At 36.3% G+C, this 23,364-nt stretch overlaps 6 protein-coding genes across 7 annotated transcripts; 2 read left to right on the top strand and 4 right to left on the bottom strand.

The window, feature by feature from the left end:
- Nucleotides 1-2,446: 2,446 nt before the first annotated feature.
- On the top strand, nt 2,447-5,069 carry LOC137238245 (protein claret segregational-like). The gene is made up of 3 exons (XM_067763035.1): nt 2,447-2,751; nt 2,820-3,595; nt 3,655-5,069. Exons 1-3 carry the CDS (start codon nt 2,562-2,564, stop codon nt 4,852-4,854), a joined length of 2,166 nt encoding a protein of 721 aa, XP_067619136.1. The 5' UTR covers nt 2,447-2,561; the 3' UTR covers nt 4,855-5,069.
- Nucleotides 4,858-6,872, bottom strand: LOC137238246 (3'(2'),5'-bisphosphate nucleotidase 1). The gene is made up of 3 exons (XM_067763036.1): nt 6,635-6,872; nt 5,774-6,032; nt 4,858-5,716 (listed from the first exon to the last, which is right to left on the bottom strand). Exons 1-3 carry the CDS (start codon nt 6,752-6,754, stop codon nt 5,175-5,177), a joined length of 921 nt encoding a protein of 306 aa, XP_067619137.1. The 5' UTR covers nt 6,755-6,872; the 3' UTR covers nt 4,858-5,174.
- Nucleotides 6,873-8,129: 1,257 nt separating this feature from the next.
- Nucleotides 8,130-8,779, top strand: SmD2 (small ribonucleoprotein particle protein SmD2). The gene is made up of 2 exons (XM_067775085.1): nt 8,130-8,297; nt 8,353-8,779. Coding segments are annotated over exons 1-2 (360 nt in total). The 5' UTR covers nt 8,130-8,295; the 3' UTR covers nt 8,711-8,779.
- Nucleotides 8,780-8,958: 179 nt separating this feature from the next.
- Nucleotides 8,959-9,850, bottom strand: LOC137245051 (protein D2-like). Its single transcript, XM_067775070.1, has 3 exons — nt 9,775-9,850; nt 9,523-9,713; nt 8,959-9,457 (listed from the first exon to the last, which is right to left on the bottom strand). The coding sequence occupies exons 2-3, from the start codon at nt 9,679-9,681 to the stop codon at nt 8,978-8,980; spliced, it is 639 nt and encodes a 212-aa protein (XP_067631171.1). The 5' UTR covers nt 9,682-9,713; nt 9,775-9,850; the 3' UTR covers nt 8,959-8,977.
- Nucleotides 9,851-11,187: 1,337 nt separating this feature from the next.
- On the bottom strand, nt 11,188-12,073 carry LOC137245060 (protein D2-like). Of its 2 annotated transcripts, none has more exons than XM_067775097.1 (2): nt 11,902-12,073; nt 11,188-11,759 (listed from the first exon to the last, which is right to left on the bottom strand). In XM_067775097.1, exons 1-2 carry the CDS (start codon nt 12,001-12,003, stop codon nt 11,280-11,282), a joined length of 582 nt encoding a protein of 193 aa, XP_067631198.1. In that variant the 5' UTR covers nt 12,004-12,073; the 3' UTR covers nt 11,188-11,279. The 2 variants fall into 2 exon arrangements, with proteins under 2 accessions (XP_067631198.1, XP_067631209.1); XM_067775108.1 differs by having other exon boundaries at nt 11,899-12,073.
- A 9,794-nt stretch (nt 12,074-21,867) lies between these two features.
- On the bottom strand, nt 21,868-22,952 carry LOC137245063 (protein D2-like). Its single transcript, XM_067775124.1, has 2 exons — nt 22,696-22,952; nt 21,868-22,629 (listed from the first exon to the last, which is right to left on the bottom strand). Exons 1-2 carry the CDS (start codon nt 22,831-22,833, stop codon nt 22,150-22,152), a joined length of 618 nt encoding a protein of 205 aa, XP_067631225.1. The 5' UTR covers nt 22,834-22,952; the 3' UTR covers nt 21,868-22,149.
- Between the last annotated feature and the right edge of the window lie 412 nt (nt 22,953-23,364).

The raw sequence follows: 23,364 nt of genomic DNA on the forward strand, positions 1-23,364 counted from the left end.
CACTTAAGTTAATTATTATTGCATGTATTTTGACTCAAAAAATACCAACGGAAATTTCGGAAAGTTGTAAAGTTTGATGAAAAAATTTAATTTCGTGAAAGTGATACTAATGATTTTGCTGTTGCATATAATGGTAGTTGTAGTAGCTGAAGTTGCATTAAAATTTGAATGATATGTTCCTCTATGAGTTACTTTTTATATTTTCTGCGTTATTTTTTCATAGATAAATATTATAAATTCGCGTGAAATTATTCAGCATTTTTTGAAAAACAATTTAAGCACGAATCGCCAATATAGTTAGTAGTTAACCAAATATTTAAATATTTATTTTTTAGAAATATTATTTATTTACTTTAGAGTTTAAATATTTTCCAACTAATTAGAATTTTCTTTTTTTGAAGTTATTCAAAATTTTAAGTTAACACGAAAACTCAATTAAAATTATTTTAAAAATTAAAGTAAAGAGTACAAAGTAGTTAACACTATAAGGGTATCTGAGGACGCGTAGTTATTCCAGCATTAAGAATACATACACGAGTGCCAAGTTTTTCTACCCGTTCAACTGTTCTCCGCGAAAAACAGTTGGAAAACGAGGTCGACTGCAATAACCCGTCCAAAAATGTAGAAAGAGAAATGAAAAGACGCGTTTTGCCCTGTTACCAATATTCTAAAGGCGAAAAAGTATTCGAACTATTGGAAGTGAGGCAAAAACGTGTCTATTAATACCTCTCCCGACGGTTTTGGTCATGTTTTAGCAATAGTCCCCGGTAAGTATCGCAATTTGTTAATTAAACTAGTCCAAAACATATGGATTTTAAAGAGAGATGTAATTAATTAAGTGCTCGTTTGAAAGTAAATAAGAATATTGCTTTGTAATTTTATCATACAAATTTTACGCAGTTTTCGTTAGCAGCTACTACAATTTTCTTGCACCTACAACAGTGCGAAATAGCATCCACAAAAAAAAACCAACAAGAACAAGCATTTTATCAGGTGAGCGTGGCTGTGTATGTGCCGTGCATTGTGAATGATGACTAATAGCTGAATTCAGTAAGCCGTCTCTAGTCACTATTAGAGACTATTTGGGGTGAAAATCACTTTTGAGACAATTTGCCATTCTGTAAGCTGTCTCGCGTCTCCAGCCTCACAAAAGCAATCACTAATTTGTGAGCTGGGCCGGGGCAGATCACAAACGTGAAAATTTCAGAAAAAGTATGAAAATTATTTGCGAAAAACGCTTTAAATATATTTTTTTTTATTCCTCAAATTAAAATAAGCACAGAAAAAATTAAAAAACAGAAAATACTTAAAAAAACATCGAACTCTATGTGGCGCCGCTGAGATTCGAACATACACACTTTGCGTTTTTCTATAAAATTTGTGAACGGCGTCTTAGCGAACTCAGCCAAAACACCACTCAAGATTGCGTTGACAAAATGCAATGCTATATTATTTGTTCAATGTATGAGTAAATTGTCATTTTGGTGAATTTCGTTGATATGGTGAATTGTTTTTGTGACTTTCGTTTACTGAATACCGAAATCATCTCAAGTCACAAAAATTGTCTCTAAAGGAAAATCTCAAATTTAGAGACTTGAGATGAGACTGAATTACAGAATTCAGCCGTAAGTGTGATACCTTGTCTGTCAACTGCCTGAGAGGATGTTCAATATGGCTACTTTTTAGCGTTTTGACAGGGTGTTCAATATGGCGGCGCCTATCTTCAGCGGGTGATAGAAAGAGATACAGAATGAGACAAAGATAGTCAATTACAAATCAGGTGATCCAATCACTTTGAAATTTTGACGTCTATGCAGAAGATATCACACTTAGTTATCATTCACAATGGTGCCGTGCTGCTACATATCCTACTTGTAGACCTGTACTATGGCTGAGCGTACGTACGCTTGCAAAAAAGGAAGAACAAGATGTCTGTTTACATTTTTTTGTATGCAAATTTGTGTAATTAGTTAAAAAATGTTACTTTAGTTAATAATAGTGCGTGAAAGGTATATTACCAAAACGAAAAAGAGTATTAAACGCCAGCTTGGTTAGACATTGTTGAAGTGTTTAAAAGGCTAAAAAGTGTTGGAAACTAGAAATCACCCTTTTCTCTAGTCCGCGGTGGTATACAATTGCTTTCAAAATTTACAAAGGCACGGGGATGCAAACAACGTTTAATACCTATTTTCCTTTGGTTTCGGGGACGGATATAGCTGAAGAAATTTAATTTTTTATTTTTTTTAATAATTGTTTGCTTTTTGTAGCGACGCTCGAAAGTAGCTTCGTGTGCAGATTTTGAGGCGAAGAGAAATTGTAGCTATATGAAATATCTTGTAACGTTTATGTATTTATAGCAACCCTGATTATGCACCTTTTCCAAACATTTCCTAAATAAAACAACTCGTTCAAAATGTTCTAAATTTTAGTACAGTTTAACGGCGGATTTTTCTCAATTTGGTGTTGCATTTTTTGTGTCTGTGTTTATATTACTTTAATATTTTATAGGAATAGATCATAATTGATTATTGTGTGCAACAAAGATAAAACTTTAAAGAACGATGGACTCAAAATTGCCAAAGCCGTCAGGTTTAAAGCGTCCAACGCCGCTAACAAGAAATATTTTGCCAATGGATCGAATAAAAACAGCAACGCTTGGTTTTGGTACAAAATCTGCAAATTTATCACTAGATACTTTCCAACCTTTGGCGCGTGATTTAACAAATTTACCATATGGTTTCCAACGAAGAGGTATGCAAACAAAATTTTGTATTTTGAGAACTAATAACTACATTGTAATATACAATTTCCTCTTGAAGAACGTGCCGGATCACCAGACATCGTTCGATCGCAATCTGCATGTTACACTGGCATGGCGCGTGCCAAACTGCGACGCAGCCGCTCAGTCAGTGATATTCGTGACATAAGGGAAATAAGACCAATGAAACGACCAGAAACAACGCTTGCTCCTATACCTGCCAAGACAACGCGCTATGCATATACAGGCGCATCTACAAATGGCGCAACACAAATTCATTCTGTATTCAACTCAAATGTTACAGCTAATAGACCACCGCGCATAGGTAATGTAACAGCTTCCATAACAGTATCTTCAAAAAGGCAATTACCAACACGACCTCAAATTGGAGCAGGAGCTAGTGGTAGTAGTACCGTACGCGCTGCTATGACGAATACCACGGCGACAACGACAACAGCAACAAAAGCTGCCACTCATAACAAAAAAGCTACACCCAGTTCCTCAATATCAACCACGGGTGCTGGAAAACCAATTAATAAACGTATACCGCCTTACGATTTTAAGGCGCGTTATAATGATTTATTGGAAAAACATAAAATTCTAAAAGCAAAATATGAAGAGAAATGTGAGCAGATGGGTTCGTTGGATGGACTACCAGAACAGCTTGAAGAATCACAGGATCAGTTATATAAAACCAAAGAAGAGCTAAAAAATCTTTACACTGAGCGTGATTGTTTAAATCAGCAACTCAAATCCTTAAATTTGAAATTTGATTCCGTTACGGGCTCACTTGTAAAGACTAAGGAGGAATTGGAGTTTATAATGCATGAACATAAGGTCGATATATTAGAATGTAAAGTTGAAAAACCCTAATCTAATTTGTTTTTTTCTTATAGATTCTAAAAGAAGCCCACGATACACTTACCCATGAAGTACTACAGCTACGCGAACGATCCTCACGTTTAACCACCGAAAATAAATTGTTACATGAAGATTTGACTGCCTGCAAGGAGCAACTGTTTCATGCAAACTTGGAACGCAAAGAATTACATAACACTATAATGGATTTGCGTGGCAACATACGCGTATTCTGTCGTGTAAGGCCGCCATTAGATTTTGAAGAAGATAAAGTACTCTGTGGCTGGAATTATATTGATGAATCCACAGTTGAAATACAAAACTACGATAAGAATAAAGGTGGAGCGCACACTTTCTCCTTTGATCAAGTCTTCCATCCTAATTCAAAACAGGAGGATATTTTCGAGATGGTATCACCTTTAATACAATCTGCCTTGGATGGTTACAATATTTGTATATTTGCCTATGGACAAACCGGCAGCGGAAAAACATATACAATGGACGGTGTGCCGACAAATGCTGGCGTTATTCCACGCACAGTCGATTTACTTTTCGATTCCATTAAAAATTATAAACGTCTTGGTTGGGAATATGAAATATGTGTAACATTTTTGGAAATCTATAACGAAGTCTTATATGATTTGCTGAGCAACGAACAGAAAGATATGGAAATACGCATGGCTAAACATAATAAGAACGATATATATGTGTCAAATATAACTCAGGAGACTGTAACCTCTGCTTCACGTTTACGCGATTTGATGCATGTGGCAAAAATGAATCGTGCCACGGCTTCAACAGCAGGCAATGAACGTTCATCACGTTCTCATGCTGTTACAAAAATTGAACTTATTGGGCTTCATGCCGAGAAAAATGAGACGTCAGTAGGAACGATAAATCTTGTAGATTTAGCTGGCTCTGAGTCACCCAAAACTAGTACACGTATGAACGAAACTAAAAATATAAATCGTTCACTATCCGAGCTCACAAATGTTATATTAGCATTATTGCAAAAACAGGATCATATACCATATCGCAATTCCAAATTAACGCATTTGTTAATGCCTTCATTGGGAGGCAATTCAAAAACATTGATGTTTATAAATGTAGCTCCATTTATGGATTGCTTCGTAGAGTCTGTGAAATCATTACGTTTTGCGGCATCGGTTAATTCATGTAAAATGGCTAAGGCGAAACGCAATCGCTACTTGAATACATCTAGTAATAACTCACTCTAGATATTAATTTATTTATTAAATTGCATTTATTTTTGTAAAATTTTTATGTTGTTTCGTTTTACATATATTTTGCCCATTCTAATAACACATTTCAACTTCTATTAGTTTTGTATTGTAATTTACGTAATTATTATTATTTTTAATAAACAAGTAAGCGCTACTTACACACCAATAGAAATGTATGGTACTTTATTTTAGAATTACAATTTAATAAAGCTTCCCCTAATTTACAATGTGGATATCACTTAGAGAAAAACACATTTTAATACAATAACATTTCTTTAGCTACATACATATGTACATTTACATAATTTTATCCCTTATGATTTCAAAGTCTCTATAATTTTATACGGTACTTTAGCAGCGAGATCGGCATGTGATAAACCTGGAATGGTAGCCAATACGCCCATACGATTTTTATATTCAACATCAGATGAATAAGAGTAATGTACGCCAGCAAGGTCGGTAAGTGTACCACCGTAAGCTTCGAGTACAGCTTCTGGGGCACAAGTATCCCAGCGTTTACAACCGGGACTCGCAAATATATAAGCATGCGCTTTACCTTCGAGCAATTGAATTACCTTATAGCCAGCACCGCCAACTTTGATAACTTCAGTCGGTGAGAGTGCATCGAGTGCTTGTTGAACTAGTGGTGTTGAATGCGAGCGAGTTGTTGTAACAATCATTTGCCCTTTTGGAGGTGTTTTAGGTTCAAACCCGCCTGTACCTAAACCTATTAGACCCCAAATTGTTCTACCCAAATCACCATTAGATTGCTTGTAGTATGGTTGATAAATGACACCGCCAACAGCGCGACCCTTAACTGCCACACCAATAAGTACTGTCACGTGTTCCAAGAGACCTGTAAACAATAGTTTAAATTAGTAACTAAATTACTTCAAATGAAAAATTACTAAACCTTGTGTGTACTCAGAAGTTCCATCTAAAGGATCTACCCATACTACGAATTCTTCCTCTTTCACTTCAAGCCATTCCTGGGGACAGCAATTTGTTAGGAAATCATTATTTTCTTCTGTAACCAACCACTCGGCCTTGACATCTAAGTTTGAGTCACCTTCTTCACCGATTACTCTCACATTCGGAAATTTTCGTGATAATGATGCGATTATGCATTGCTGTGCTGAACGATCAGCTTCCGTTTGGAGGTCATCTTTACCCTATTGAAACATGGGTAATAGTCTAGTTGAGGGGTCGACTGCTAATACGCTACCAAAAATATCGAGAGAGGTGTCAAAAGACGCGTCTTGACATCAGTATTAATAATCCGAAGGCGGAAAATAAAAATATTAACGCGTTCAAAAGATATTAACGAAAAACCGAAAAAAGACCCGCGGGTACCTCCGAAACCGGGGGTCGGATCCATAGTATTTTTGCGCAGAACACCTTTCGGCGTTGGCGGCCTTCGGCCGCGCTTATAAAAAATAACCCTGGGCTACGCCATGCCACGTCCGGGTGTGTGGTTTAACCGTGGCTACCGCCACGGTGATGCACAATTTTTTTGGTGGGTACAAACACAACAACAACCACATGGAAATCGCCAACTTCAACTGCAAATATCTCCGGACAGAGATAAAATTTTTCTTTTCCGCCTTCAGATTATTGTTCTCGAGGTTAATACGCGTCTTTTGACACCTCTCTCAATATTTTTGGTAGCGTATTAGCAGTCGACCCCTCAACTAGACTATTACCGAAACATGTTTAATGTAATACTAAATACTTGCATACTAATATTTTGCCCAAATAACAATTTGATATTTACCTCCTTTTCCACAATGCCAAGATTACCGCGCTGCATTACGTCTCTAATAATTGTACCAGCACGTGCTGCGGTGTTAATGGACAAAGCCATAATACGCATCATCTGAGGAGTCGCCGTCATTGTAAATATTAAAAAAAATACGGATTATTTATGCAGTACAATTTAATTAATTTTACAAATCCTGGAAATACTGAGCGGCTACGCAAACAATAAAATTGGATTAAAATTGAATCGATTTTTCTGGTTTATCGATTTAACTTGTTTGACTGCCGATAATTCCACAAACTCGGTTCTTTTCAGAGAGAACCGTCAACTGAACGAATAGTACCAAGGATAAAAGCATCAAATCGTGGGTAGGTAATTCATATACTTACCAAAGAAGATAAGAAAGATAATTTCAGTTTCTATGATAATACCCGATATTTGAACGTGTTATAAGAAAAAATAAACCCAAACTAGTCTGAAATCGTATGAAAATACAACAACCATGTGAAAACTGTTTTTGTACATATAACTTTGCAGAAGCAAATTATCTAATACGGTATTTCGACACCTTTCTCGGCATTTTTAAGCTTGTTTGGCCAGATTTGCAATGTATGGCCTCAGGATGACACTTCAAAATCCATTCTGCTTGAATGTCATGCAGTCGTGAGAAGACTAAGGATCGCTAGATTGCTAACACGATAGGCAACCTTTCCTAATCTCAGCACGATCCAGGACTTCCTCAGGGAACTCGCTTCGGCTGTGCAGGTAATGAGGGCACAATAAACCTATTGGTCGCACTGCATATCCTCGCAACAATCTATGTACCATGACCACTTATATCTTGCTTTGTAGAATATAAAGCGAGGCGAAAATTGATAAATTGTAAACTAATAGAGCAGTCAAGGCGAAGCAACGAGGCATACGTTTTACGTCTATCTAGCCTTATAAGTATCTTGCTACCTATGAATTTAGAAGAATTAAAATTAATTGCTTCTTAGTTTTGAAACTCAAATTCGCAACTGTGCGGCCATTAAGGCCCATTAAGGGATTCCCAATATAAAATCCTGGGCATCCACAGCCGTTTGACATAAACGAAATTCCGGGATAATAAGTAAAAAATCCCTGAATTTTGGTATCTCATATTTAAATCTAATTATCTTAAATTAGTGTATATTTTTAGGTTCCTATTTCACACCACAGGAAATCCATTTTTCCTGGCAAACTACAGCCTTCTTAAGGCGCTATGCATTTTAAAGTTCAGAGGGAACAGATGATCTGGAAAAGTTGCGGGGCTGTCATGTTCAACTCCTCAAAATTCCGGGATTGCAAAAGATATTCGGGATTCGGTACCTTATATCATACCACACAACTAATTTTTAAGATGGAATACAGAATTATGAGTCACCCGGTGTCATCTTCGTTGTGTTTCACTACAACTTGTACGGGGCAGCATACAATGTTTTCCGTAAACACAACTCTTCGCGTTCATTGTGAAATCTTTTGCCACAAAACATTTCAGGGAACAGACTGATTTACTGCCAAAAAGCTATTTGCCAAAACTTGTGCGTCTAGAATTAACAAAACTACATTTAAACGTTTCCGTAGTTTTATATGAAAAAGAATTTTTCTACAATTGATTTGTAAGAGATTTTACAAAACATAGCAGCAATATTAAAATGTAAGTTTGGAGCTGTTGCCATTTCCATACAACTTAACCTCACGTATTCTTGCAGGGCTTTGGTCAAACCAAAATCCGAACTGACACCTGAGGAGCTCGCACGCCAGGAGGAAGAGGAATTTAATACAGGGCCACTTTCAGTGCTCACACAATCTGTGAAGAACAATACCCAAGTGCTGATTAATTGCCGAAATAACAAAAAGTTACTTGGACGTGTTAAGGCTTTCGACCGTCACTGTAATATGGTATTAGAAAGTGTAAAGGAAATGTGGACTGAGCTGCCACGTACAGGGAAGGGCAAGAAAAAAGTTAAACCTGTAAATAAAGATCGTTTCATCTCGAAAATGTTTTTGCGAGGCGACTCAGTAATTTTGGTATTGAGAAACCCATTGGCCACAGCAGCAGGAAAATAATAAGAAAATGTGAGGATAAGAATCAAGTACTGAATTGAATAAACACAAATTTAATTTTATAAAAAATAATTTCTAATACATCATGGAATTGAAACATATAAGCCCCCAGTTGTGGGTCTAACATGTCGCTTACCAAGGCAGACGGTTCTATGTACCGGAGCGACTCAGGATTTTTCCCGACCAAGGGCTGTCTTTTAGGTGTAACCTGTTGTTGTTGTTGCCTAACATGTTGAACGCACGTATGAACATTTATTTTACAGTATTTTATTAGTTTCCAGATAACTGTTTATGTACAATCGGTACATATTCATCCCATTGTGCTTGGAAAAAATTTCCTGCCACGGGTTCGCCCAACCCATATTTTTCAGCAAAAGCCGCAGCACGAAATTTGGGACGTCCATTGCGACAATTATTTTCTACACGTTCTTCGTTGAATTGTAGTTTGCCCGGTTGCTTATACAATAAAAATACGTAACGATGTAGTCCTGTACCTTGCGGTGGACCCGATCCTACATAAGCGGCCAATACGTCACCTTTACTAACATCATTCCCGAGAATATTGGTAACTAGCCAGTGTTTAAATTCACGAAACTTTGGTTCTATGCGACTTGGTGCATCAGGATCAGTCATTACGAGTGTGTAGTAAGCATTTGGTTCCGCCTCCCATGCCATCGACGGTTCGGTCTTGACTTGGCTTGGTGTTAATTCGGCAGCAGGAATCACTTCCAAGCCGTTTGCATAGGCGACCTTAATTTTGAATTCAGAAGATATAAATAAAAAATATTTTAACCAAAAATAATAATTAGAAATACCTTAAGGAGTTGGTATGGCGCTTGTGATACAACATCAGGTACCACTTCATTTTGCTCAAAGGCTTGAATTATATTGTAAGCTGCGTTGAGATTTATGTTCATGATGATACAAAACGCCAAAAATGCATTGGAAATGCTTAAAATTGCCTTGACACGCATTTTTCAAGAACTCTTGAGTTTTAGTACGTCCGCTAAAATACTCAGATATGTAAATATAGATTTATATAAGCATTTAACAGTGTACAACTATACCAATTTCTATCAGCCAATACTTCGGTTTTTATATACATTCAAACGCTTTTCGGGAGGTGAGCTGTATAAACTCTCAGTTAATAGTTGGTTGATTAATAAGCAGTATGTATTACGCTTAGCCACACACACATTGCAACACAAATTGTTTACACAAGTGCAGACTTGTGTTTACGTATCAGGCCATTGTATTGACATGAGTACATTTATTCTTGTAGCGTTAAAAAACCCCGAAAATTTTGAGGATTATTGGTGATAATGTTTCCCCTGCTGGGGGTGGAGTCGTCTCGGGAAGTAACGATGTCCTTACCACAGCAAGGGGCACTGCTGCGGCGAACGGGATTTCTTTTCCGTATTTAATTTTAAATTGATGATCCGGATTCGTCGGGCAGGTGGTATGACCAAGATGGGTCACTCAAAACTAATCGAAGATAAGCGGATGAATAGATTTGTAGACCAGGGAAGATAAAAGTGTAACAAGCAATGAGTCAGGCGTTGATAGCTAAGGCAACAAGAAGGCAAAAGTAGGCAACAAAAAGGCAAACTAGGTTGCTTACGAGAACCCTTTCTACTGAAACCGAGAAGGACGAGGCTTCGAACGGAATGAAGAGGCAGCTAAAGGTGGAAAGAAATAAGCCCGTTTCAAGACAACATAGGGGGGTCTAAAGCTTAAGGATAGAGGGCCACAATAGCGAGAAAGCCACTACCTCAAAAGCTGAAAATCTAAAAAAGAGGGCAACAGCGACGATACGCCAACAACATAAGAACTGGGTGGAAGTGGGTGCTAATCCAAAGGGACAGGTGAAGTAGTCCCTAAGTGTGGCGCTAATCGACGTCAGCAATTATGCAAAGGAAGCTTTAAACTTAACGATCAAGATGTTGCAAGATAAACTTCATAATATCAGAAGCCAAGGTATATGCCATATGCCACAAAGTCGGAAGATGCCTGCTTCTTCTGCAGCATTAGAACCAACAAAGGAGTGGAAGTTACTGCACCTATCTCGGCCTACCTAATATTTTACACGGAGTTTTGGGGCAATGTCCCGGGATACCGGCAGTAATTACACAAAGAGAAGTTTTCAAACAAAGGGCAGACAGATGATGTCCAAAATAACGAGGGAGGTGTTGGAAGGGAACAAAAGCTCAATGATTTTTTGAGTTCTACAAATGAACTTACAACACAGGAAAGCTGCGTCAAGCGGATTTCGCCTTTATCTTGTAGATGGTTTGGGAAGATATCAAAATCCATTAAACTTTTACTATGCAAAATCACAAGTCAGGGTAAGATCTGCTGAAGCAAATACCTATAACACACATAACTGACACGAAGTCGATAAAGCAGTGAGTATACAAAGTAATCTTAAAATTTGTGTCCATTTGTTTCATATCCCATTTATTTCCAGTTGCTTCCGAGGCTTTACACCAAATACAAATGATATAAAAGTGGTTATGATCTATCTTCTCTATACATTCTTTTTTTTGTTAGATTGAAATTATTGCATACTTTTTCACTTCTTGCCAGCCAACTGCTTGTGCACTGTCGGCACATATTCATCCCATTGCGCCTGATAGAGATTTCCAGCGATCGGATCACCCAATTTATGTTTCTTAGCAAATTTCGCTGTACTGAAGTTCGGCCGATTTTGGCTGCTATTTTTTGGTATGCGTGGCTCTTGAAAGCGTATTTTTGTTGGTTGTTTATAGAGTAAGAAAACGTAGCGATGTAGTCCACTCCCTTGAGGTGGACTAGAGCCCACATATGCGGTTAGTACGTCACCTTTACTCAGGTCACCGCCCGGTATATTACCTATTAACCAATGATGGAATTCACGGAATCTTGGATCTTTTCGACTGGGCGCATCCGGGTCGGTCATAATGAGCGTATATAAGGCGTCGCTTTCAGCATCCCATTGGACTGTAGGCTGTGCTGATACTTGAGTTGGTGTTAATTCTATGCCATTTTCAGCCACTGCGCCCTTGTAGTTTACCTAAAATGAAGCGGCGCCGTTTATAAAATTACTGTAAAGGCGGACTTACATAAAAATGAAACGCCTTGCCGCTATCTTCGCCTTTTAGCGGCCAAAGCGTTTACATAAATCCGCCTTAAACAGTTAAAAAAGAAGCCACAACCTTTAGAAATTGATTTGGTGCTTTTGGTATTACGTCAGGTACAACACGGTGTTGTTTAAAAATTTCATCAGTGCTACTGCCAAAATTTGCCCCAGCAGCCATTAGCACCCTGCAAAAAGGATTTGAAATTAGAAATAAACAGACGACTTCAAAATAGGTTATGAAATTTACATTCTTACAATACTATACTATTCTTCCGAGAGATGATTGCTAGTTCAAACTGCTTAAGATATCTTGAATCGGTATGAAATATGCTGGGTTGAGATTTTGTGTTAAAGCATTACTAGAAAATAAATTTTTATAATATGGTTATCAATCAAAAAGCTTTCAAAAATTATTACCGAAAAGTATCTTTAATAAGTACCCTGGAATGTTTAAATCATTATCAGTTCGGTAAATCTTTACTTTAGTTCACAAGTGCTAAAACTCGTCCAAAAATTTGGACCCAGGACGTTTTGGAAATTAATAATTTTATTCCTGTCGTCTTTTGACGCCACTCAGTTTTGCTACTTCTGCTAGGAGAATTCATGTTAATTTTTTTTACATTTTCCAATTCGTATTGCCATAAAGGCTTTGATAATAATTATTCAAATTGTATTCCGTTAAAAAATCGTAGAAGCATTGCGTACCGGATTCATAAGCGACAAAGGATACAAAATAATGACCTAAGCCATTCGGCGATTGAATATTTTACTATGATTTGTGTAATAAGTTATACATTCTCTTATTTCCTTGAGCTAAAAATAGTTTGTCGAAATATCATCTTTGCAGAAAGGGTGGCTACAATATTGGAGAATGAATTTCCTTTGTGACTGCTTTATCGACCTCGGAAGTTCAGTTTCTTGTTCCGCTTTGAGTATACATACATAATACCAAAGGTAACGGTTATCTTAAAACTATTAGTGCGAAAAGTTAATTTATAGAAAAAAGTGCTTCGTGCGTATATTAAATAATTAATACATATTAAAAGTTATGCGCAGTGTATGTGTCATTTGAGTGTTATTTCATCCATTTTGTGAGTATTACTTAAATTTAGTTGTTTATTATGTGAAAAATAAAGAAAAGTTGATGTGAAATAAAAATCAGTGAAAATAGTAAGACTGATAGGTGCCTTTGTCTCAATATTACTAGGAGCTGAAAAGTGCAAGTATTATGGGGGTAAGTATGAATTTAGTCGTGCACTGAAAGAAATGGTGCTTATAAAATCAACAAATCTGTTCTGTTGTTCTTGACTTAACGGAGATTCGGTGAAATTGATCGAATTACGGTTAATTCGACTGAGTTCTTTGTCAAGCGAACAAATTAGTTTAGTTATTTCAACAGACCACCGTGGTGTGATGGTAGCGTGCTCCGCCTATCACACCGTATGCCCTGGGTTCAACTCCCGGGCAAAGCAACACCAAAATTTTAGAAATAAGATTTTTCAATTAGAAGAAAATTTTTCTAAGCGGGGTCGCCCCTCGGCAGTGTTTGGCAAGCACTCCGGGTGTATTTATGCCATGAAAAGCTCTCAGTGAAAACTCATCTGCTTTGCAGATGCCGTTCGGAGTCGGCATAAAACATGTAGGTCCCGTCCGGCCAATTTGTAGGGAAAATCAAGAGGAGCACGGCGCAAATTGGAAGAGAAGCTTGGCCTTAGATCTCTTCGGAGGTTATCGCGCCTTACATTTATTTTTTTTTTTTTTAAATAAAATTATTTGGCGACCTTTATGTAACTAAACTTTGTTGTTAGGCTGGCTTTAGGTCAACTTTCGTAAAAATAAAACACAAGTGTTTTTCTTTTCTAACCAATATATTTCGGTTACTCCACGGTAACCGTCCTCAGGGTAAAACTGAAACTTTTTTTATTTCAACAGAAGAGAAATTGTCGCTCTTAAGTTAACAAAATTCTGTAAAATTGACAGATTCTTAATCAATCTAAAGGCGGTGCCACAATGACATTTTTCATATAGATGCGTTTAACACAAGCTTATGCATTCCAATAACATCGCCACAATCAACCAAGATCTTGCGTTTGTAAATATGAAGGAACTTCAGACGTGGCAATTGAAGTTTATTACGCCTTTGCCATTCACATACAAAATTTCGCGAAGCACTGATATAAACATTATCCCCTTACAACAGAGATACTTGCTAACATATTTTGTGTCGTATTCATTTGTTATATTACAGTTTTTACCTGCGAAAAATGTTAGAAAATTTACCAACCAGTGGGAAAAATAATTTCACTTGCAAAGTGTGTCAACACCCTTAACCAAAACAAATGTCACGTTCTTCTTATGCTTTGCTTGTAACAAAATTTGGGAGATGGCTACTTTTCAATATCAGATGGCGCCAGTGTCGCTCATTCTACCGTTCTCCATAAAAATGCGTGCGATCTACTCATAATGCATAAGCTTGTGTTAAACTCATCTCTATGAAAAAGTGCTTATGTGTTGTGGCTTTAACTGATTTTTTGTTTACACAACTGATCTCACTGGTCATTTCAACAGTGATCAACAGTCAATACATGAGCAAATTTCAAAGAGAATTTTACGCTCACTGCGCTCTCTACTTTGTACTTATGACCAGTGTTGCCAGGTTAGCCTTTTCGCGGCTAGATTTAGCCTTTTTTTTTGCCTTTAGCCTCGAAATTTTGGGTTTAGCTCCGTGACTTTTTTCTAGCCTTTTTACTCCGAATGTATTTTTAATAATTTCTAAAATAAAATAATTTCAATATGAGTACTCTACAAAAGATTAATTCTTTTTCTGCTGAAAATTCGTTGAAAGTTTCAAAGCCAGATGTATTTTCTTACTTTGAAAAAGAGAAGTATAATTATTCTTCAAGTCAAATAGCATTAATAGAGCTGCAGTGGCGAAAACTTATAACAATACAATGGAAAAATGTACACTCCACGATGGAATTTTGGTCGGAAGCCCGAGAACATAAAAATGCATTAAACGACCCTCCTTTTTTAGAACTTGTCGAAATCATATTTAGTTTTTTAGTATTAGCACTCAGTAACGCGGAGGTTGAAAGAATTTTTAGTGGCATGAAAATTCTGAAAACTAAATTAAGGAACAAACTAAAAATTAAAATGCTTAATGCGCTGCTTAATATTAGATGCTCGTTAAAACGCTTATCTAAATGTTGTAAGGATTTTTAAATTACCGATGATCTCATATTTATGGTAAATAGCCAAACTTTATACGCAGACTTAAGCTCTTCTGATTCTTCAGACGGGGAATATTTTATATAAATAATTAGTTTGCAATATTTTTTTTATGTATATACACATATGCAATCATTTAAAGTAATTCCATGTGCTAGTCAAGGAAAATGTGCCTGATATGTTTTGAAACAAGAAGTTAGTTATGTTTATATGTTTTTATTTACAAATGTGTAAACTAAAATATAAAAAAAATTTAATGAATTAACCAAAAAAAATTTCTGGCCGTTTTTAGCTTCTTTTTTTTCTAAATTTAGTTTTTTCTAACCTTTTTTTTTTGCCAATCTAGCTTCTTGTTTTGTCATCACCTGGCAACACTGCTTATGACGATGGTGCCACTTGTTAAAAAAAGCAACAAAATAAGAAAACCACCAAATCGAAAAAACACAAAATGGGAGAACAACAAAAAACTAGCTTTTCAGTTATCAATACAAAACGAAAACCCCTTTTTTGAATTTACTGTGCAAAAAATTATGAGATACCGGGACACCTATTTATCGGGTACAATTTTGCAACTTCTCCTCAAAGCGAAATGCAAAATTGCGCCCTCTTGTTGCAAAAGTTTTGTTTGAACGAATACGATTTTTCCAAAATTAGTAATATTTTGTTAAAGTTTTTACGAATTTTCACTCACGCGAACGTATCTAATAAGGTAATAAAAAACATCCTTTTTCGTTGTTGATGTTTCCGACAACATAAAAGTTTGAGTTGTTTTGGAATCGTTTCAACTTAAAGTGTTACGAAAATTAAACTTGCCGAATTACATGTAATGTTACTCCAGTGGTGAATTACCTTCCTGCGATTTGATTCTTTACTTTTCTATAACTTACAAGTTCTCTATTTAAAATGTTATGTCAAACATTTATACTGAAAGTTTTGTTCGAAACAAGCAAGTGTGGCAACTACATTCGAGAGAAGAAATTGAGAATGAGCTGAGCTGCAACTGAAAGAATTGAGAAACAGTTTGTGACTACTATTTTCATTTCTATTTGCAAAGCGAAGTTTAAAACTATAAATTAATGCCTCTATTACGGTTAACATCTCAACTTAGTTGGGTTGTAATTAAAACAACTCAACTTTAAGACAACTCAACTCTTTGGTATTACGAATTACAACTTATTTCAGTTGAAGTTGAATTGGTATTGCCAACCTCAGAAAGTGATGATTTGACAGATTAATGAACAGCTGATCAATTTGTGGCGGAAATTTAAGCATTTGCAAAAGTGATTTCGTTATAAAAAATGTAGGGTTTTGTGAGCTCGAGGCCTTGCTTTGAATAAAACACTGTGTTAGTATTCATACATTTATTTGGTCGATATTTCGACTTCAATCTGAAGTCATTTTCAAGATTGTATGGAAATGCCTGAGTCGATCATCGACCAAATAAATGTATGAATACTAACACAGTGTTTTATTCAAAGCAAGGCCGCGAGCTCACAAAACCCTACATTTTTTTAATAAACAAGGCCATCAAAAATCAAAAATTATGTGATTTCGTTATTACAAGATATTATATGATATGAAATCTATTTTATAACGCAAAAATGTTGGTGATTGGCATGTCGCGAATACGGAAGACATTCGCGTGATCATTCCAATCCCTTGGAACTACCAAGCACCAAGTAAGAAAATGTTTAAGTGACAAATGATGAGCTTCAAATGGAGTTATTTTGCAGATTTGAAAGGAAGCATTTTGCTCATTACTAAACACAATTAAGGGCCATTTCCGCAAACGCTTTCGAGGGAAGGCTGTACCCCTATTTAAAATTATGCGCCACACTCAGATTCCTTGCTGATGGCAGCTATCAAAAACGCTGTGGAAATGATTTTGGTGTTGGACTGGTTTTAGAGATTATTGAGGAGCATATTTGTGCGAAGTGGATTAAAACCCAAACAGCAAAAATTGTATTTTACTCGTAAACAGGATTCCCAGTAGTGATTGGTATCAACGGGACTGACGTTCGCATAATTTCACCTATTTTGGCTGCATCCGAAATGCGGCCAGCCTCGTCCAACTTCGGAATGTCGCTCCATAAAGTCAAAAAGTTATTCAATATAATCTTTCGTTTAAACGTCGTTTTTTCTATAAATGTGTACAAAATGGTTGATTAAAAAAGGTTTAACTACCGGCTCTAAATTTTGTGTTTTTTTTTTTCGGTAACGTTTTATGAGACCGTGCACCATCTAACTCTTATCAAAGGTGGTATCCAACGACCCGCTTCGATTTCCGTTTTTAGGGTTCGAAAGCGGAAATTAAAATTTTTATTTCTGTCGAAAAATATTTACAAAAACCCACAAAATAGCCCAAGAGGGTCCGAAATATGAGGCCCGATCCACAGTATTTTTGCACAGAACATCTTTCTGCGTTGGCGGCCTTTGGCCGCGATTTGTAAAAATAGCCCTGGGTGGGTCCAACGCCTTTCTGCATGAGTGTGTACAAAAAATTTGGCAAAATACAACCACATGAAAATTTGAACCGAAATGATATGACAGAAATTAAATTTTTAATTTTTGTTTTCGGATTCTTAAATCGGAGGTCGAAACGTGTTAAATCGGCACGTCGACTCCTTCTTACACTAAATGACAAGGTTGCATCTATGATTGATGCATTGATTGATGCTAGTGGGGATGCCAGCCATTTGCTAATTTCATTTAAGATCGCGGGTTCGAATCGAGCTCAAGGCCTAACAATAATTTTTTTTTTTTTTTTTTTTTATCATTATTATTATGATAAATTTTTTCTTAATTGAAAAAATTTGTAAATTAGAATAGAAGAAAGAAAAAATTTAGACAACTGCCAAAGCTCGTTGTATAGATCCATTTCGGGAACTGCTAAATTCCTTCATCGGCAACGTTTAGGCTCCGCTGCTATAACCATTCAGCAACCACAGCGGTTTTTTGTTTGTCTTCATTAATCCTACTTCTATTCTGGTTCGTGCCAATTGATATTCACAACACTGCGACATCTGTTGCAGAATGGCTGTGAAAATTGGACTTGTTTGTTGGCAATGCTGCCATAGTGTCATATTTTATTGACACTTTTTTCCCCGTGCTCTGGGATGTATTAACAATTTGTGTTGTTATATCGGCCTACTGATTTTAAGATCGCGGGTTCGAATCGAGCTCAAGGCCTAACAATAATTTTTTTTTTTTTTTTATCATTATTATTGTTATGATAAATTTTTTCTTAATTGAAAAAATTTGTATATTAGAATAGAAGAAAGAAAAAATTTAGACAACTGCCAAAGCTCGTTGTATAGATCCATTTCGGGAACTGCTAAATTCCTTCATCGGCAACGTTTAGGCTCCGCTGCTATAACCATTCAGCCACCACAGCGGTTTTTTGTTTGTCTTCATTAATCCTACTTCTATTCTGGTTCGTGCCAATTGATATTCACAACACTGCGACATCTGTTGCAGAATGGCTGTGAAGATTGGACTTGTTTGTTGGCAATGCTGCCATAGTGTCATATTTTATTGACACTTTTTTCCCCGTGCTCTGGGATGTATTAACAATTTGTGTTGTTATATCGGCCTACTGATTTTAAGATCGCGGGTTCGAATCGAGCTCAAGGCCTAACAATAATTTCATTTAAGTTTAGAATTTTGCTGACACTACACCATTTTTTGTTTAGATTGGAAGTAATACAGCATCGATATAAAGTAGTTCTTCGCAAAGATTTTGAATAGTTTATCCGTCAACGAGCTTTTATACAAAAGTGATCGTGAATCTTATGCGATTTCATGCATCCTCTTTAGATGCATTCCCTGAGACAAGGCAATGTGTTAAAGTTCGCACTTGAGAAGCTAGGATTGAGGACATAACCTGACTACTAATTTTTCTACCTAAATATATACATTTTGCAAGTCGTGAGCCAGAATGCATCGTACTCAAGCTGCAGTGTTCATTTTTTGGAACGAACTATGATGGCTATAGTTTTTGCAACAACAAGAGAAACAGAACCATTAAAGCGAACAAGAAGAATTAAATCTTTCAAAACAAAGCAATTAAACGTGTGCTCATACAGTAAAACCACTTTGTTTTGCGAAGTATCAAATTCCAAATGCATTGCACAGATAAAAAGGCTGCACTTTTTATATTAAAATTTAAAACCATTCTTTTTTACTTGTGTATTTACTCTTCTCGCTACAACCAGCTGGTGTTCTAGCTGACCTTGGCAGCTAACAGACAACACCAAACATTCAACTATTCAACTAGCCAGTATCTAGGGTGGCAACTTGTATGTAGGGCTCATGCATATCGCTCATTTACTTCAATAGTGTCATAACTCAAAAAACACAATTTTCCAGGAGAGCCATTCAAAGATTTTAACTTCCATATGTTGCGCATATAAAGGCATATTTTAATTTTTATAGCACGTGGTAAATTTTTAACTGATCACAAATATTTTTTTACACAACAGATCATGATATTGGGTACGTTTCTATGTTATTAACTCAAAAGTCATGGTTTATGAGTTATGACACTATTGAAGTAAATGAGCGATATGTTTCTCTACTTTCATCTTATAAATATTCAAATCTTAATTTTTGCTCTATTTTATGATGTTTAAATCATTGTGAATGTTAAGTTATTTCATTTAGTTATACATATTAGGGTGGGTCGATATGTATGGACGAAAGTTAATGATATCGCGCCATCGATTTTTCGATAGGATTTGGGCTCAGGAAAAAAAAGTTCCACAACGCATACCCAAAAAAAAATATTCGAGCCTGCGAAATTAAACATTTTTTTTTATTTTTTTTCGACTCTTTCTAAGCAATAATTTGGCATTTTTCTTCAAATGTTACTAAAAATTTGTTTTATTTATAGAAAATTTTGAAAGTTATTGTGAACTAGAACTATCCATTAAAATTATAAAAATGTGTGTTCAAAATCAACAAAATGTTCTGCAATAAAAAAAAAATTGTCAGAAACCATAATTTGACAACAGAAGAAAGACAACACAAGCCAAGCGGGATTCAAGGGGTTGATAAGTGCAATACAAAGCTTTATAGCTTCCGCAACCCAATTGTCAACCTCACCTACGCGAGGGGAATCCTGTTACAAAAATGAATGTATCATACACACATTTAGCAGGCGAGGCTCTGGCGAACTCAAGTTTCTCATGGAACTAGGCCGTGGGGGGCGGGATGGCCTAAAAGGTTTAATGTGGTCATATTAATCGTTCCCGAGATGGTCCGGCTAGTACCTTAATGGTGCTTTGTTACCGGAACGTACCTGATCTATATCCCGCAAAGGACAATCAACATCGATAACACTTCCCAAAACCTTCGGCGAGTGTCTTTGTCGTTAATACAACAATAACAACACAAACCAAGCCGTACTCCTGTCGTAAGAGGCGACTAAAATACCGGATTCAAGGGGTTTGTTTAGCGCAGCCCGTTCAGGTTGCCAGTGCAATACATAGCTTTCTATTCTGGTTCGTGCCAATTGATATTCACAACACTGCGACATCTGTTTCACAGCCATTCTGCAACAGATGTCGCAGTGTTGTGTATATCAATTGCAGAATGGCTGTGAAACAGATGTCGCAGTGTTGTGAATATCAATTGGCACGAACCAGAATAGAAGTAGGATTAATGAAGACAAACAAAAGGATGAAGGAATTTAGCAGTTCCCGAAATGGATCTATACAACGAGCTTTGGCAGTTGTCTAAATTTTTTCTTTCTTCTATTCTAATTTAAAAATTTTTTCAATTAAGAAAAAATTTATCATAACAATAATAATGATAAAAAATTATTGTTAGGCCTTGAGCTCGATTCGAACCCGCGATCGTAAACATTTTTAGATATAGACGTGGCACCGCCCTATTTTGGATCATTTAATGAAATATTTTTACAAAAATAAATCAATGTCCCTTAACTCTAAAATTAAGAAGAAATGGGCGTAACACCCGCCGTTTTTTTACGGAAAAAAGTTTACATATCCTGACAATACACAACCTTCGCAAAAAAATTCACGTATCACGATTAAATTCGTTACATTTACTTCCCCATATAACGAGAAATGCTTCTACTTAAAGCGTGCAAAATCATAAAATAATTACAACCGTTTTGAGTATACATACATCTGTATGTATAATGCTCGATTATATCCGAAGATAGACTTGCCCCTCAGGGCCTTAATCCCCACGGAGAAATACTCTGCAACATTTTTGTGAATATTGCACTAAATTTTCACTGCAGTATGCCCATGCTGGACTGTATATACATATTGTAACGAATGTTAGCAGCACTGAGCGATGCTATCGTCTCTAAGCCGATGCTAAGCAGTGACGTGAATTCACATCCATAGATCAATCATTATGTATCTACATAAACGAAACAATAATTGCGTCTACACATATGTACCATGCACGTATACGAGCAGCGGAGAGTCAATGCACAAACACATGCATATATCTGAGATACTCCTATAAGTATGCAATGAGAAAAACTATAAAATTGTGCAATTGTAGTTACAGCTGAGAAGTTTGAGAACTGCTGGACTAGTAGATTCTGGAAGCGCCTAGAAGATGCGAAGGTTGAAATCAAAGAGTATAAAAGACGGCAATTGTAGAGGCGCTGGAATTCAGTTTGATTTGAGATTTCGATTAAGACGCTATCTAGCGAGCAAGAGCAGTATTATTTTGAATAGTGGAGTTTCATTTGAGCTATCAATCAGTTTGGTTATTAAGCAAGCTATTCGTTGCACAGTTTGAGTATTATTGTGAAGTACTTTAATAAAGGCCATTTTTCCATTATTCAATATTGGAGTTATTTATTCAACAGTTTAGCGATACGAACTTAGAAAAAGGGCAAATAAGAGGATTTGCAAGTAAATTCGTTACAATATGTTTTCATTCGTATGCAAATTATGATTATTAAAACCTTATAACCGACTTTGAATCGACACCACCAAAAAAGTGAACTAAATAAAAAACAACAACAACACTTTTAAACTTTAAAACACCTTTTTGCCTTTCTTAAATCACTGTTTATCAACTGTTATCTAGTTTTTAGCTTAATACTGCTTTAATATCCTAATTGCTTATGCAATTCCGGGACAGAGTCATCGAATTGTGCTTGAAAGAAATTACCAGCAACCGGCACGCTTAAACCATATTTTTTTACAAAGTTCTTAGTAGAGAAACCTTCGCGTCCCTTACCCATTTTATTTGTGAAATGTGTTTCGGTGAATTCCAATTTGTTAGGTTGCTTATAGAGCAAAAAAATATAACGATGCAAGCCGGTATCCTTTGGTGGACCAGAACCTACATATTCCGTTAGTACTTCACCTTTCTCCAATTGATCTCCAGGTATATTACCCACCAGCCAATGATGCCATTCACGCATTACCCGCTCAGTTCGACTTGGCGCATCCGGATCAGTCATTAGCAGCGTATAATAAGTGTCAGCAGACTCTGGCTTCCATTCAACTTTCGGTTGACTTTTCACTTGTGTTGGTGTTAATTCTACACCTTTATCGGCCATTACACCACTAACAAAAGTTATCTGTCAAAGGAAAAATAAGCTTGCTTTAACTTCCCAAAAACAATCGTTTTATACTTCACACATTACCTTTAAAAATTCCTGTGGTCCTTCGTCAATGAGATCTGGTATTACGTTCAAGTGCTTCATGAATTTGGTAATATCGGAATCAGCAGCGTTTGTCAGGCATGCTAAGCTTAGTAGGAGTAGTTGTTTCAGGCTAAACATTTTACAATTTGCTGTTTTAATGTATCTTTTTTTTATTTCTCGGTATCTCTTTAACGTCCGCAAGCGTCGCGCTTCAGATTGTGAATAAATGTAGAAGATTGTTGCGAGCTGTTGGATGGGTTTTGATAATGTGCATTTTATAGCAAATCTAACTACTATCTAAGTATGTTAGTGCATAAGACACCCATACATATATCGTGCATCAACATTATAATTTGGTTATATTTATCGGCTTCTTTGTTTATAATTACTGTTTTTATCTTACATGTAACAACTTCTATCTGTGACTATTCATTAAATACATTCACTCCAAACAGCTGTTGGTCATGTGATGATGCATAGTGAACATTAAGGGAAAATTTAATTTAGCGATCTTACGGAGTTACGAATCCGATTTGGAGAGGGCGCAATTCTGATTGTGTCTCTGTTTCGGGTTTGCTTGTTTTGATCCATAACTAGAGCTTACGATCTCTTCTCGAACACAAGCGAGATTTTCGAGACCCGAGAAATTGAAAACTCGACTTATCGCGA

The sequence above is a fragment of the Eurosta solidaginis genome, chromosome 1 (assembly GCF_040869045.1).
Source record: "Eurosta solidaginis isolate ZX-2024a chromosome 1, ASM4086904v1, whole genome shotgun sequence".
NCBI classification, from domain to species: Eukaryota; Metazoa; Arthropoda; class Insecta; order Diptera; family Tephritidae; genus Eurosta; species Eurosta solidaginis.